Raw genomic sequence first — 16,775 nt, forward strand, 5'->3', positions numbered from 1 at the left:
ATAAAGGTTTTATTATTAATAATAATTATCTTTGATATTAATCAGTAGGATTTTATTTTTTTTTTCATTCATTTATTCATTCATTTAAAATTTTCCAATTTAAAAGTAATATATATGCAATTCAGTCAGTATCAGATATGCCAGTTTTTTAGTATCTCTTTTAGGTTTAGGTTATTAATCTGATTTTAACAACCATTATATCACAGTTTTGTTTGGAAATTTAATTCAGGAATCACTGTTAACTGTCTAGGTCTGTTTTTAAGATACTCAGCCAGACATATGATATTGAAGATGAAATGTATTGTCCAACACGATTGATGTACATTCGTATCTATTTTGAGATGACTTGTTCTAGATTGTCCCCATAAGACTTTTCTGAGCTGTTCTTGGGACTAGTTTCCATGCATATCTGCATAACATAAGTGGCCAACATTTGCTGAATTAGCAGTATTAGGATTGGATGTCACGTTCTGAGATCTCCTGGCTCAATGCTATTGCGACCTCAAAGAACTTTGCTCTCAGGTGGGGTGATTCAGCATCATATGTATCCATACAGTTGCCAGTATGCTTGACAAGTTCCATTACATAATGCTTAATTAGTTCCTGTCTTGAGTAACTCTAATAGTGGCAGTGTTGCCATAGTTCCAATCCCAATCCATTTATTCAGGCTGTGTCTAAAGATGAGATATGGCTAACCTGGCTGACCTCTCTTGGCACTCAAGGCAGCGTTCAGTAGTATATATTTGTGGGTGTACTCCACAGAGATTAGTACACTTCTTTTTTAAGACCTTCAATTCTTTTTTTGGCCACAGCTTCTCAAGCTCTCAGCTATATATACTATGTAAACAGATGACAAAGAAAACCCAATATTTATTCTTGTTTGTCCTGGTTGTTATTCTTATGCAGTGGAGTGCATTTACTTTTAAATGGGTTTAAAAACTATACCAAAAAGTTTAATGAATGAATGAATGAATGAAAATTCTGCGATAATTTAATCACGTTCATGTTGGACCAAAACGGTATGATTTTCATTATTCTGTGGGACAAAAAGAAGATATTTTGAGAATTGTCTCATTGGGTTTTTTGGTCTATACATTTGGATAATTGGGCTTCAATAAATGTTGTTGGGATAACAATTACAAGTTATTCTTCAAAATATCATATTTTGTGTTCTGCAGAAAAAAGAAAATCATTCAGGTTTGAATCAACATGAGGCTAAGTAAATAATGACAACATTTTATTTTGTTAGGTTGTGTATCCCTTGTACTATAATGTGTTAGAACGTGTTTGCACTATTCAGCTTTAACAGTTGCCTCTAACTTGGTTAAACCTTTTGTCAAAAAGCATTGTCATATTAATTTAATAGCAAACACCACTTTTTTCATTAAATTCTTCACCATACATTTTTTTCTCAGTGGATATTTTCACACCTTGCTGTTTCCTTAAGCTTCAGCACTTGCAGAAATGCATCTATGGCCCTCTTGTTTTGTTTGTCGTTCACGTGGACTTCACCCCATAAACCCTGATCCTAATCCCTCACATCCCCCAAGGTTTGTTCTTGGCCAACCTATGAAACTATTCAAACAAAGGCACTCCTTAGCGTGAGTTCATACACCAGTGCTGACCATGCACATGTTCCCATTGACTGATGCAGTAGATTAAGCTTGTTTTCTGGAATCACATCCATTGTTTCATGCTCAGTTCAAAGAACGGGGTATTTAACCCTATAAAGCATATGTATTTGATGCATGAATTTGAAAGACCTCTAAATTATCAGCATGACCAAAAAAATCTGTTCTGGCCTAACTGATTGGTTATACTTTTTAGCAAGTAAAAGGCCTTTTTGTAAAATGTAAAAAGTCGACCTTCAGGTCATGATACACATGCTGTGAATATTTTTTTTTTGTAAGATGTATAAGATCTTACACAGAAAACAGTGTAAGATTTCTAAATGCCTGCCAGGATAGTGTTCTTGAACAATGCTACCCAACACAGTCAATTTTGCAAATTAAAATTGCAAATCTTAATATATTTTATTAAAATATATTTAAAATATATATATAAAATATATTTATTTTATTTTGCAAAATAATGGTTTTCAACCATTAGAGACCCAGCAACCCTTCCCATCAGCCAATCCAAGGACTGCAGTATAAAATAGTGAAGATCAATTGAGTTCAGTCAAACTGTGCAAATTGCAAGATCATTTGCATGTGAGATCAATAAGTTCACATGAGTTCAGTGAAATGAGTCAAACTGTGGTCTGCTGCACCCTTGTGGGTTTTGTAGGCAGTGACAAAAGCATTTAGACAATTACAAAAAATAATGTTTGAATTATCATATAAAACCTTGAGGTCTTTTATTTACAGAGTTTGAGAATTAATTTGTTTTCATTTTCATTTGGTTAATGTGTAGCATCTTACTGATCAGCGCACTCTTAGATAAAAAGATACAAAAGTTGTCACTGCAGCGGAACCTTTTCAAAAGGTTCATCTTTGTATTTTACTTACCCCTAAAGGGTTCATAATAGCAATTACTATACAATAACAATGATTAATCACAGTTTACATACTATATGTGTGTGTACTGTGTATATTTATTATGTATATATAAATATACACACACATGTATATAGTTAAAAAAATATGTGTATGTATATATTTATACTTGTATATAATCTATATTATATATAAATATAAATATTTTATATATAAATCTAACATATTTTTCTTTAATGTATACATGTATATGTGTGTGTATTTTTATATATACATAATAAAGTACACACACATATAGTATGTAAACAAACTTTTGTTTTGAATGCAGTTAATCGCGATGAATCGTTTTGCAGCCCTAGTGCATATTGGTACCTTAAAGGTACATCTTAGTACCTAAAGTGTACATATTTGTACCTTAATGGTACATATTTGTGTATTTTGAAAAGGTACCTGTCCCAGTGACAACTTTTTTACCTAAGAGTGCAGAACAATGACTGATTCCTATCACTAGGTGGCACAGTAACAAAAGAACTATAGCAAAAAAAAAAACACTAGGGCTGGATTCAGATTCTGATTACTGCTTTTTCGTGGGTCAAGAAGTCACCCACAAAATAAAATTTTCTTCACATCAAAGAGTAAAAATGTCTTACATATTATCATTTAAATGTTTAAACAAACATGAACACGTTATTGAAATTTGTGCGTAGGAATCAGTTATTCTTATCAATACAATGGTTGGTGATATCCTATTGGTTATGGATGTGCTAATATAGAGGTTGAGGTTCACACCCTGGTAGAGTTGATTCCCATTCCATCTTAACCCCCAGGCAACTCCACAGACACTGCATTTGTCTAACAGATTGATTTAGTTACAGTCTTTGTGTATTGGCAACTAACTGACAACTGCATACATTTGACAATTAATCATGTACAGCTTCTAAACAGCAGGGTTTTACCAAAAAATAGAGATAGACCAGCACTCACAGATGCACACAGGACCTTCCCTCATCAGCAAAAGCTCTGATTGTTTTGTGCAGGTATGGAGCTATTAATATGCTGATTATGCTCATGACCTTTTGCTTAAGATGGATACGATGGATATGAACTTTACCTAAACAAAAGGATTATAGGCATTTTATGATAAGACTTTTTATGGTTATTCCATGTAGGCACATATTCCTTAGTAGTTTTTATTAGGAGTATTTAGAATGCACCAAATGTACCTGAATTGCAGAACCAAGACCAACAGGTTTAGGAAAGGTTTCCAAACAAGCAGCGTACATTTTTAATTTTATTTTATTTTATTTTTGCATTTTTTGTTTTGTCTCGTTCATAATTCTTCTGCTAGTTTTTTTATGCCACTATAATGTACTCTGTTTGTAAATACCACACACTAATTATATAATACTGTATATTGGTGAACAGTGTTCATAATATTGGCACTCAATGGCACATGAATCACAGTCTACCAGTTATATTTTTCTAATTATATGTATCTGCAGTGGTCCCACTTTTAAGCTAATGGCTTTTAAGCTTATCCATGTTACTTCTAAACAAAATGGCAATATTATACTTTTAAGAATTAGAATGAAATACAAAGTGATTTACTCTTTTTGAGAATAGTTACGGATGCTAATTTTATTTTATTCTATTATTTTATTTTTGCATTTTTATTTTATTTCATTTCTGCATTTTCTATTTTATTTTATTATTTTAGTTTAGTTTTGCTTTTTTATTTTATTTAATTAATTAATTAATTAATTTAATTTAAAGCAGTTCAGGCACACTATTAATATGTCAGGTCATCCTTTGGTCTTATTTAATGACTGATATTCACATATACTGTACATTTGTTCTTTTCCATTTTTTAGGAAAGCCCTTTCACTGCTCTCATGGTTGCAGTCACATTGAGTAAGAAGACAACTGGGGTGCTGAGATAATCAGCTAGTGGCCTGGTTAAATAGGGCTTAGTAATGAGGAGTGTGTTTTTAATAAGAACTTAAAGAGCTTGTAGCGCAAAGGCCAGGCTTCTGGGAGAGGAGACATAGAGGAACAAATCATATGATTGTGCATTAGCACTCACATACTTTATGATCATATAGCTTTTCCTATAAAACTCATTAAGAGCATCTCTTCTCTTTCCCAGGACGCAGAGAGCGTTCAGAGGTGGACGTCGTTCGGTTTCAGCTCTGGGCTCAGGCTTTGATGCAGGTCACCTGATCAGTTTTACTAGAGCAGATCCTGATTCACCTTCAACACTATTAGGAAAACACCTTGCTGATGACAGTTAGATTGAACACGGGTTGCCCCTGCTGTGGCAGGCGTCTCATCTCACGATTCTTCGTTTTCTCAACTGTTTGAGGATTATATGCTGTAAATATTCAGTTTTTGTCCTGAAACCTCATTTGAACTCTCATTCCTTGGCCATCACCTGCCAGTACAGGGATTGAGGCAGAAGATCCCAAGATGAGTGTCAAAAAGGAAGACGTGGAGAAGTTCCTGGATGGAAATCCAGATTTTGCCAGGAGCTATTTTGACAAAAAGCTCAAACCTGGTGCCGTGGCCTCGATCATGCGAATACCAGAGTCGAAAGTGGATATGGACAGTTTTAAGGACATATGCTCGGTAGAGGAGGGAGCGCTATTCTACGATCTCATTACAGACATGCAGGAGAACGTCAATATGGAGAAGGTGATTTTTAAGATTCTGAAGCGGATCAGCGCTCTGATCCATGCCGACCGATGTAGCCTGTTCATGTATCGACAGAGAAACGGCATCGCTGAGCTGGCTACACGTCTCTTCAACGTTAATGAAAATTCTGAGCTCGACGACTGCGTGGTGCCTCCAGACTCTGAGATCGTCTTCCCTCTGGACATCGGTATAGTAGGATATGTGGCTCAAACCAAGAAGCCCATCAATGTGAAGGATGTTACACAGGTACAAGGAAAACATTGCTGTACACAGATCAGACAAACTGTAAAACTTGATTGAGAGAGACTAGTCACACTATTAGACATTATTAAACTGCAGGTATGGTCATATTTTGAGGCTTGGCAAATCCTCTTGACATAATCCATTTATTTCTATATGCCATGACCCATGTGCAGCATGAAGGATTATTTCACCTGTGGCATTTACACAGTGACCAAATCTTCTCTCAGTAGTTGAATTACAGATTGTTTGTTTAATCACTTGTAAAATAGTTATCTTGTTAAACGGGGGCAATAAAACGCTTCTTGGTAACACTTTACAATAAGCTTCCATTAACATTTGTTGCATTAGTTTACATGAACTAACAATAAAAAATTGTAACACTTTATTTTATGGTGCCCTTGTTACAAATGTTGCATGTATGTACTATAGTAAAAACAATAAATGATGCATAATTACATGCATCTAGCCCTAAACCAAACCCTCATCTTTGCCCTAACCATATAGTAAATACATGTAGTTATTTAATATTACTCAGTACTTAAATGTATAATTACACTGTTACAAGGACACCATAAAATAAAGTGTAACCAAAAGTAAAGCATTTATTACACTTAATGTTAATTTTATTAGTAAATGCATCATTTACTAATGCATTATTAAAATCAAAAGTTGTATCTGTTGATATTATTTAATGGCGCTAACACAAACTTACAGTTAATAGTTTTTATTAACTAACAGATTAATAAATAAAGTAACAAATGTATTTCTCATTGTGACTAAATGTTAGTTAATGCATTAACTAATGATAGCTATTAGAACCTTTTTTGTTAAGTGTTACTAAAATGTTTTTTTTTGTAATCTTTCTAATATCCATGTAATTTGTCCATTAGCAATAATTAATTGTTAGATAAATGCCACAGTTAAAAGTGAATTATAAATATTTCTTTAAAATGTGTCTTTTAAAATGTATTTTCTTATGTACTGCATGTATTTAAACTGTGATGAGATATTGTGCTTAACATCAAAAGAATACAAATTTGTATCTAAATTAAGAAATAAACTAATAAATAAAAAAAATTTTCAGCCTGACTCTACAACAAATATCAATTGTTAGTAAGTGATAAAAAGACTAGTGCGTAGGGACAAGTGTATTCTGTATGTGACAAAACTGACTTTGCTTTCACTGTAGGACAGTCACTTCAGCTCATTCGTTGATGAACTAACTGAATACACCACATGCAACATCTTGGCCACACCCATCATGAATGGAAAAGACGTCGTAGGCATCATCATGGCAGTCAACAAGACTACTGGACCCCATTTCACAGATGAAGATGAGGATGTAAGTGTCTTTTTGCTGTTTCTGTCCACCACTATTATTAATACAGTCTACAGTGGCCTCAAAACCAGTAAAAATAGCACAAGCACAACTTTAAGGAATTTATTTTGCTTCACAAGTTCAATTTTAAATAAGAAAACAATAAGTAAACTGTAAAAGTCTTTCAAAACGTATGTGAACACATTTTAACTGGCAATTATTTCTAAGTGTGTTGGTTTTCAACAGTAGTATTCACAATAAGAGTTAGATATTTTTTATAAAATGTTGAAATGGGACAGTAAAGACATACTTGGCATTTAAAGAGACAGTAAAGGTATGGCATCATGTTATTTTCTCTTCTTTTAAAGCTTTTTTTAAAGTATCTGAAAGTTGGCTCTCTGAACCTGAAGATTTTTCATCTGAGCTACCTTCATAACTGTGAGACACGAAAAGGACAGGTACGTCTGCATAATAGGTGACAAAATTGTAAAACTGAATTGAAAAAGGTAGATTTTAAATGCATTTTTCATGTATCTCATGCATAGCTGCTGTTGTGGTCAGCTAACAAGGTGTTTGAAGAGCTCACAGACATTGAGCGACAGTTTCACAAAGCTTTGTACACAGTACGAGCCTATCTCAACTGTGACAGGTACACTGTGGGCCTACTGGACATGACCAAGGAAAAGGTACGTCAATCACTATAATTGCTGGAAGGAACAGAGACTTCATGCTTAATTTAGAGGCTGTCACGTCCCTCTCAAAGACTGACACGGAGGTTTTATTCTCTTGCAGGAGTTCTTTGATATTTGGCCTGTGTTGATGGGAGAGCAGCCACCTTATTCTGGCCCTGTAACTCCTGATGGAAGGGTAAGCTGCATTCATCAAATTCCCCCAAAATCAAAATTGTTTTAACATTTACTAACTCTTATGTCATTGCAAATCCATTTTACTTTCTTGTGTCCTAGTTTGGAGCTTATATTCCAAACAGTGACATCTGTGGTCACCATTCACTTTTGTTAAATATAAGAGAGCAGCTTGGGGTATTTTTGCTAGACCATTTCTTTTTTCTGAATGAAAGTTATATAGATTTGGAATGATAAATGTTGGCAGAATATTCATTTTTTTGGGGAGAACTACACCTTTAACACCTTTATCTAAATCAGATTTTTTAAATCTTTTACTTAGGAAATTATTTTCTACAAAATTATTGATTATATTTTGCATGGAAAAGAGGACATCAAGGTCATACCGTAAGTTTTCCTATTTTTCTTCTAGTAACCAATGTATTATAGCCAATGTGTGCATTAGAAGAGATAGCATTATAAAAAAAACACAATTTTCTTTTTCACAGATCTCCACCTGCAGATCATTGGGCTTTGGTTAGTGGATTACCTACATATGTAGCAGAGAGTGGATTTGTAAGTGACTCCTTTTTTACTTTGGGAATGAAGTATGGTTGATTTTTGAAATGTTAAGTATGTATTTACATATTCATTTATTGATTTCTGTTGTGTATTCATCAAGATTTGCAACATCATGAATGCAGCAGCAGATGAAATGTTCGAATTTCAGGTATTTTTGTTTTCTGCCTAAAACATGTTTAATGCTTGAAGTTCCCTTGACTTGTAGTAAGAACACTTTGGGTTTCTGTAGACGGAAGCTCTGGATGACAGTGGATGGACCATCAAGAATGTGCTGTCCCTGCCAATTGTCAACAAAAAAGAAGAAATTGTTGGTGTTGCAACTTTCTACAACAGGAAGGATGGCAAACCATTTGATGACCATGATGAACAACTCATGGAGGTACAACTGATAGACTGATTGGTAGCACTAAAGAGAACGGTCATTTACCGATAAATACAAAAACCACTCACTTGTTGACTTACGGAATAATGCGTTGCTGTCTTGACAGGCTTTGACACAGTTTCTGGGCTGGTCAGTCCTCAATACAGACACCTATGACAAAATGAACAAGCTGGAGAACAGGAAGGACATTGCCCAGGACATGGTGCTGTACCATGTCAAATGTCGAGATGATGAGATTCAAAACATCCTTGTAAGACTATAGTTTTTAGTTGCAAATTTTATTTTGTTATTTTATTTTATAACTACTTATTTTTGTTTTCTTTGGTATTTTTATTCTAGAAAACAAGAGAATATTTTGACAGAGAACCAAGAGACTGTGAGGAGGAAGAGCTTTTGGAGATTCTGGTACACTGAACTGCTTTAATTAATTAAAGATTTTTGAAATCACAGTTTGATGTTAAACTTCTCAGAGAGATAAGATGAAGAAAGTTGCCTTTAATAGGAATCCATTAGTAGAAACATTACAGATGCTTTCAAATATGTCTATGTAAATTAATGTTTAAGTTATGCTGTTTCAGCTATTACTGCATTTTTCAAATTATTCATATATTTTTTTCTTTTGCATTGGTTTTTGTTCTCAAAAAGTTGTGCACTGTCTGACTTTGGTTTTATTATTTTTCATGCAGAAAAAAGAGCTGCCTGGCCCGAATAAGTTTGAGATCTACGCATTCCATTTTTCAGACTTTGACTGCACTGAATTGGATCTTGTAACGTGTGGGATCCAGATGTACTATGAAGTTGGAGTGGTTAAAAAGTTCCAGGTCCCTCAGGAGGTAAATGTGCTTGTTTATAATGATGGAGGCACCTGATTTTTGTCATGAAGTATCATGAAATTCCATAAAATTGGCTTCTATCTTCTAATTAGGTTTTGGTGAGATTCATGTACTCAGTCAGCAAAGGCTACAGAAGAATCACCTACCACAACTGGCGCCATGGCTTCAATGTTGGGCAAACCATGTTCACTTTACTCACGGTATGACCTGCTCAGCTCTCCCTTCATTTTTTTTTTTTCATTTAGATGCCACTTTTATTATTTTATTTTATAATTTTATTATTCTATATTTTATTCCCTGGGAGTTCAAAGCATGATGTTGGTGTTAGCATCATGCTGTACTGCTCAAGCTATAGAATTACTTAAAACTAAATGTTTGTTCTTGATTTAAGTATAAAACAGAATTTCAAACAAAATGATTGTTTCCCAACGAGTTTGTTTGATCCAGTGTCAAACAAACAGATTTCTGCATCTTTGTTGTTCGTGACATATTTTTTATACACATACTAAAAATGATAAAATCATAATAAGAATTTTTTTTTTTTTTTTATGGAGTCAGACAGGCAAACTAAAGCGGTATTACACCGATTTGGAGGTTATGGCCATGATCACTGCCGGCTTCCTGCATGATATCGACCACAGAGGCACAAATAATCTCTACCAAGTGAAGTCAGTAAATACTACTACTATTTCTACTAGTACTTGTACTATTATTGATTCTATTAATAATAATCATCACACTTTGTGATTAGGTCCCAAAATCCTCTAGCCAAGCTGCATGGATCCTCCATTCTAGAGAGGCATCACTTGGATTTTGGCAAATTCTTGTTAGCCGACGAGGTATGAGCAAACCATCCAGAATGTAAGCCTTCACGCTAATTTGATTTGATCCTAACATATGTTTTTTTTTTCTTAGTCATTAAACATCTTCCAAAACCTCAACAGAAGACAAATGGAGCATGTCTTACACCTCATTGACATAGCCATTATTGCAACTGATCTTGCCTTGTACTTCAAGTAAGTTTCTATGATATATCATAATGAAAATACATTCTTTACTTGTCACTATGTTGTTTCAAACTCATATGCAGTTATTTTTTTCCTGAAGAATCATTTAGCTGTTTTTTGTAAAGTGACGGTTTTATTAGTAACCATGGCTGTTCATTTAAAGAAGTGAAACTAAATGTAAAGCTAAAATTAGACAAAAGATTTAAAATATAAACAACAACTTAATTCTACCTCAAAGAAAGAGAACGATGTTCCAGAAAATTGTCGATCTCTCTGAGACATATGAAGAACAGAAGAAATGGGTGGACTTCATGTCTCTTGAAACAACAAGGAAAGAAATTGTAATGTAAGTGTGTCCATTTATAACTACGATGGAATTTTAGCGTAACACATCTCTTTAAAAAAATCATTTTGTGCTTTGCGTGTTTTTATATTTTTAATAATTGACCAGGGCCATGATGATGACAGCATGTGACCTCTCAGCTATCGCAAAACCATGGGAGGTGCAGAGCAAGGTAAGAGATGTCAAGTGAAGAATGACTACAGTTTTGTTTCTCAGCAATGAACAAAGTGTTATTTCTCCCATCCTAGGTCGCCCTCTCTGTGGCCGCTGAATTCTGGGAGCAGGGTGATCTTGAGAGGACTGTTCTTGAGCAACAACCTATCGTAAGTACCTGAATCTAATATTGTTGGTTGGGCTGCTAGGAAAGTGCCCCTCTTGGAAAAAAAGAATAATCTAAAAAGCTCCTATGGTACCTGTCTTTTAATCTAGCCCATGATGGACAGGAACAAAGCCGCAGAGCTGCCAAAGCTTCAGTGTGGTTTTATCGACTTTGTCTGTACTTTTGTCTACAAGGTAACTTTATGAATCATAATTTTTAGTTTCAAGAAATCACTGTTAAAAACAAAATGAGAATGTGTTGGCCATTAAGATTAATTAGCAACCATTCCCTCTTTGTTTTCCACAGGAATTCTCTCGTTTTCACCCCGAGATCCAGCCCATGTTTGACGGCATTCTGAACAACCGAATGCATTGGAAAGAGAGGCAGGAAGAATATGAGGCAAAACTAAAGGCAATGGAGGAGGCAGCTAAGGCCAGACAGGAAGCAGCTGGCAAAAATGGTTTGAATTTTAGTCTTCTGTTTAAGCTTTTATTCATCTATATGCTCTGTTCACTGTATTTGTACTAAAATTGAAAGAACCTACAATCAGACCCTCATATAGCTAATTTTCAGGTTGACATTTAACATACCGATATAAACTAGTATTCAAACGTTTGGGGTTGTTAAGGTTTTTTTATGTTTTTAAAAGCTTCTAATGGACACCAAGGCTGCATTTAATGTATTTAATCAAAAATACAGTAAAAATACTTTTTTTCTATTTTAAAATGTAATTTATTTCTGTGATGGCAAAGCAGAATTTTCCGCAGCCATTACTTCAGTCTTTAGTGTCGTATGATCCTTCAGAATTCATTCTACACTGAACAAAATTATAAACGCAACACTTTTGTTTTTGCCCCCATTTTTCATGAACTGAACTCAAAGATCTAAGACTTTTGCCATGTACACAAAAGGCCTATTTCCCATGGGCCACTCGATCCACAACGTTGACATCAGCAAACCACTCATTAGATCTTTGAGTTCAGCTCATGAAAAATGGGGGCAAAAACAAAAGTGTTGCGTTTATAATTTTGTTCAGTGTATTATGCTGATTTGCTGGGGTTTTTTTACATTTATTATTATCAATGTTGAAAACAGATTCGCTTAAAATATTTGTCAACATTCTTTGGTAAATAGAAAGTTCAAACGAACAGCATTTATTTTAAGTTAAATTTTATTGTAACATTATAAATTACTTTACTGTCACTTCGATCGATTTAATTGATCCTTCCAGCAGAATAAAAGCCAAAAAACCTATTGACCCCAGACATTTTTAAGGTAGTTCATTAATCTACAAGGAACTTGATGGGCCATCAAAAAGCCCAGACCTGAACTAGAATAGCCAATTATAAGAGAGTGTCCACATCCTGTCAGCCATATATTGTATGATATAATGCATTTCTTAAATTCGGATTCTTTGTGTTTGTTTCTGTGCGGTTTCTCTACAGCTGCAAATTCCAACAGCACCAGTGGATCAGGATCAGGATCGAAGACCTGCTCCATCTGCTAGAGGAAAGACAACAGTACAGAGGCAGAGGGCAAGGCAGCTCGAGATACAACCTAGCCTCTAAATAGTACGTCACACGGGGAGATCAACCTCACCCTTAGGATCCCCAAGGATCTGATCAAGAGTGAGTGGGAAAACGCTATCAATGCATTATATGCTATCACCAAGCCACAAGACCATCTGCTAACCAAAACACACGTTGAATCTTGCCTACAGTTAGTATTACTGTTCCACTGTGTTTCCTTTGGGTCACAGTGTTTAAGCAGTTTCATTGGATGGTAATCGGTTTCAATTAATCACAATGCAGACTTAAATGTACTACAGGAAAATGTAGGGGTTTTTTTTAAATCACTTTTTTTCCATTCAATCATCCAGATCCAAGATATTAGCATAATCTATACTTGTACTGGATATGTTTTAATTTATTTACTCAGGTGATCAGTTTCTATTTAATATCAAGCAGGTCCATGACAAGTTCAATCAAGGAATCAATAAAATATGTACAGAAATTTGTTGTGATTGCAAGATACATTTTTCTCTTTTTGTAACTGTAATAATGTTCAATTTGTCGTCACCTTTCACTGAATACCAAAAAACAAAGGCCATTATACGAGTGATGTATTTTTTATGCCATTTATTCCCTCTAAAAATAATCACATTGTACAGCTGGAAGCTACTATTCAGGGGTGCGTTTCCCAAAAGCAACTATGGTCGCATGTTCCGTCGTTACCAATCGAGTTCAATGGAATTAACGACCATAGTTAGCTAACGATGCTTTTGGGAAACGCACCCCAGGTCGCTAAATGTGAGAAGGTAGGTGACAGACTTTAGTGTGCAACAAAATATAGCTTCTGGTAAGCTAGATGGCAGAGTATCGTAGTTAGAAGGTAGAAAGATTGAGTATAAAGTTATAGTTGTTTTTTATAGTTTGACACTGTTTCCTTCACTTAAGCTGACAGGTAACGCGCAATTGTCCTTCAGACTTATTTACATCAAGTGCTGTCATGGCTGTGTTTTACTGAGCAATGTCCCATTACTCAGTGTCTCCGCTGCTGGGACATGCGTTCAAAGAGAAAACTAATTCCAGTGGCCTTGATACCATTCATCAGTTCTCAGCTGACCTGTCATCACACTCAACTTTGAGAAGTCTGTGATTAAATTCATGAAGGTATTCTGATTCAGGCAATTTTGTTCTTCTTATGCCTGACTTTCTTCTTAAGTCTCTCCTTCACTGGTTGTCTATGAAACATCGTAAAAACATCAGTTGTGAATCTAATTGTGTAAATATACGAAATTATTTTTACATTTTATGAGGTACGATTTTAAATAGTGTTAAAGTAAATACTACGAAGGTGTGTTTTAGTGCACTTAATGAATTTTACAAGCTTATTATACAAAGCTGCTGCTTCTGTTTCACATATCATAAAGGTTTAAGTAGTGAAGGACCAGGCAGTAGCAAAGAAAATTTATGTTTAAATCAATGTGTCAGATCTGACAGTGAGGGCCCAGTAATAAGACTTTTTGAATTTGACACAAATGTGATTTACTTGCAGAGAAAGATTCATCATTTTTGACATGAACTTGCTTATTTTGATTCATCATTAAAGATGCTCTCAAACCATCAAAAATACAGCATCAAATATGGGTGATTCCAATTAAATCGGTAAACATGTTAAGCTTCACTTCTGTATGCTCGATACCATGACAATTAAAGCATATATTTTTATGTACTTTGTGTGTTTCTTAGTATTTAGATTGACTATTTCAGATAAATGATGTTATTTTATATATTCCATTTATCAAAGAATCCTGCGAGAGAGAAAAAAATCATGCTTTCAAAAAAATATTAAGAACTGTTCTCAAACTGATAATAAAAATGGTTTCTTGAGCACCAAATCAGCATATTAGAATGATTTCTGAAGGATCATGCGACACTGAAGACTGGAGTAATGGCTGCTGAAAATTCAGCTTTGTCATCACTGGAATAAATTACAGTTTAAAATATATTCAAATGATTAAGCAGGTATTTTACACTATTACAGTTTTTACTGTATTTTGGATCAAATAAACGCAGCCTTGGTGAGCAGAAGAGACTTCTTTCAAAAAGTGTATTAAAGCAATAACAATATTAATTTGGGACTCTTCAAAACTACAAAGGATTTGATTCTCTTCACACATCTGCTCAATGAGTCACTCGATAAGAAAGCCTCTTATCCATGAGAACTATCAGCAGTTTCCACCCTTCCCTTCCAAGATAACTAGGTCTGCAAAGATTATCTGAACATCCCTACACATTCCATTTCCCAATAAATCCTCTGACAATATTCTTACAAGACTTCCAGTATTTGTCTCTGTAAAAGTCAGGACAGTTTGGGGTTTTTAGATAAACTCTGAAAAAGTGTTGTGTATAAATGAAGGAAAGCAGAGATTCAAAACAAAAATGTATCTCGCTTATTAAAATAGTTAATGAAGTGTAGCACCGCAGCTAAGTAGCTGCAATGCATTTGTGCAAAATCAGCACTTGTGCTGTATTGGCTTGACCTAAATCCTGGGATTTATGCTAAACCATGGTGGGGTTATACAACCGTCCTCCCTCTATAAACATCACCACGGCATTGGAGAAAAGACAAAACAGTCTACAACACATTCTCAGAGAATGATCTTGGTTTGTCAGATGCACATAGAGCATATAAATATAATTTTATAACATTAATAATTAATGTTCTTTTCTTGCTGGAAAGGTATGCAGACATCCCTTCGATGCATATAATCTGAATTCCCTGAATAATGGCAATGAGGAAAAATAAAACACGCAAGAAAATTTTTACCTTCTGTCTTTATTGAAAATAAAAAAAGGTTTATTATGATTCATTTCATTTGGTGCTGGAATGGATACATCATGGAGATTTACTTCAGAATGGTGTCAGAGTTTGCTGTGGAGATAAAAAAAAAAAAGAGAGAGTAGTTTTCAAATATACAGCTTTTATATAACTTAGTAAGTATACACTGTGTGACCATTTTAATTTAGAGACTACAGGGACTAGTTATACTTTTATAAATTCACCCTACCCTACCACAGGACAATGTACAAGTTTAGTCAATAATCCTTATTCACATTTGACAGGTCATTCGTTGTTTTCTATGCAACACATCATGTAACGTTACCCATAACGTACTGACCTTGCAGTGCTGTGGACAGGCTAGCAGGCTAACACCATTAGCTCATACACCGGCTATGCTAGGCATTAGCGCTAGCAACGTATAACGAGCTATTTGCTGAGGATAAATGAAGGTCGCTCATATAAACTAACAAGCATAGAGCATGTTTCTGAATATAAAACACAATTTGAGTCATATTCCTAATAGAAGCTGTACCTTGATAAGCGGGGAGACTTGAACGGGAGGAACCATGTTTGAACGGATCTCTTCAGGAGAGAAAGTCTTACTCCGATCTGCTCGGTAGGCTACAGTGTACACACACGTCCATCAACTTTTGTGACTTTTTTCAATTGAATATCTTCAAACCCCAAGTTAAACTTCACATAGGTGAAATCTGCTACATCATGAGATGCTGTTAATATATCACAAAATAAAAAAGGGACTAATTTATTTCACCAGACGCCATTTCAACATTACTGTATCTACCCTCTATTGTTTAATATAAAATGTCCATATTGAGACAAAAGACAGGTGGAACAGGGTTTTTGCAACATCATGTGATACATTTTGTTATATTTTATTCTTGTTATATTGTAGAATAATGTGTATAGAGAGAGATAGGGGTTACAGACCTTCAGAAAGCTGTTTGTAAATGCGCTCTTGCTCTTCCTATCTATCTCTTTGTTTATTATTATTTTTATTCACCCTTTAATAACCAGTTCACTTAAATATTATTTTAAAGTAGGCTATAATTATTCCATACAGTCAGTCAGTTTTTATTTATTTAGTTAGTTAGTTAGTAGAAGTTGTAGGCTAGATGATTTAGATTTAGGGTGCGTCTCAAACAGCTCCCTTGTTCAGTAGTCAGGGCACTGATCAGGGAGTCGGCCATTTAAGGGAGGATTTCCAATCGCGAAATCCTTCCAGTGCACTGGATCGTTCGCTCCCTGAACAATCCCACAACGCACCGCAAAAACTAGGGAGCATCGGCGCTCACTATGCTCCCTTACCGGAAATAACGTCACATTTCTGAAGAGTGAAACATAAACCACAC

The 16,775-nt window shown here is 34.8% G+C and overlaps 1 protein-coding gene across 2 annotated transcripts; it reads left to right on the top strand.

Moving 5' to 3' along the window:
• The first annotated feature begins 4,504 nt into the window (after positions 1–4,504).
• On the top strand, positions 4,505–13,604 carry LOC107706500 (rod cGMP-specific 3',5'-cyclic phosphodiesterase subunit beta-like). Of its 2 annotated transcripts, XM_016510230.1 has the most exons (23): positions 4,505–4,565; positions 4,645–5,435; positions 6,622–6,774; positions 7,119–7,208; positions 7,296–7,436; positions 7,543–7,617; positions 7,936–8,000; positions 8,102–8,168; positions 8,275–8,322; positions 8,404–8,553; positions 8,663–8,806; positions 8,896–8,961; positions 9,243–9,389; positions 9,482–9,589; positions 9,948–10,057; positions 10,141–10,228; positions 10,305–10,405; positions 10,635–10,742; positions 10,848–10,911; positions 10,988–11,062; positions 11,169–11,252; positions 11,365–11,518; positions 12,504–13,604. In XM_016510230.1, the coding sequence occupies exons 2-23, from the start codon at positions 4,965–4,967 to the stop codon at positions 12,563–12,565; spliced, it is 2,571 nt and encodes an 856-aa protein (XP_016365716.1). In that variant the 5' UTR covers positions 4,505–4,565; positions 4,645–4,964; the 3' UTR covers positions 12,566–13,604. The 2 variants fall into 2 exon arrangements, with proteins under 2 accessions (XP_016365716.1, XP_016365713.1); XM_016510227.1 differs by having other exon boundaries at positions 4,510–5,435.
• The last annotated feature ends 3,171 nt before the right edge of the window (positions 13,605–16,775 follow it).

This window comes from Sinocyclocheilus rhinocerous, unplaced genomic scaffold (assembly GCF_001515625.1).
Source record: "Sinocyclocheilus rhinocerous isolate Xijiao unplaced genomic scaffold, SAMN03320098_v1.1 scaffold1405, whole genome shotgun sequence".
Taxonomy (NCBI): domain Eukaryota; kingdom Metazoa; phylum Chordata; class Actinopteri; order Cypriniformes; family Cyprinidae; genus Sinocyclocheilus; species Sinocyclocheilus rhinocerous.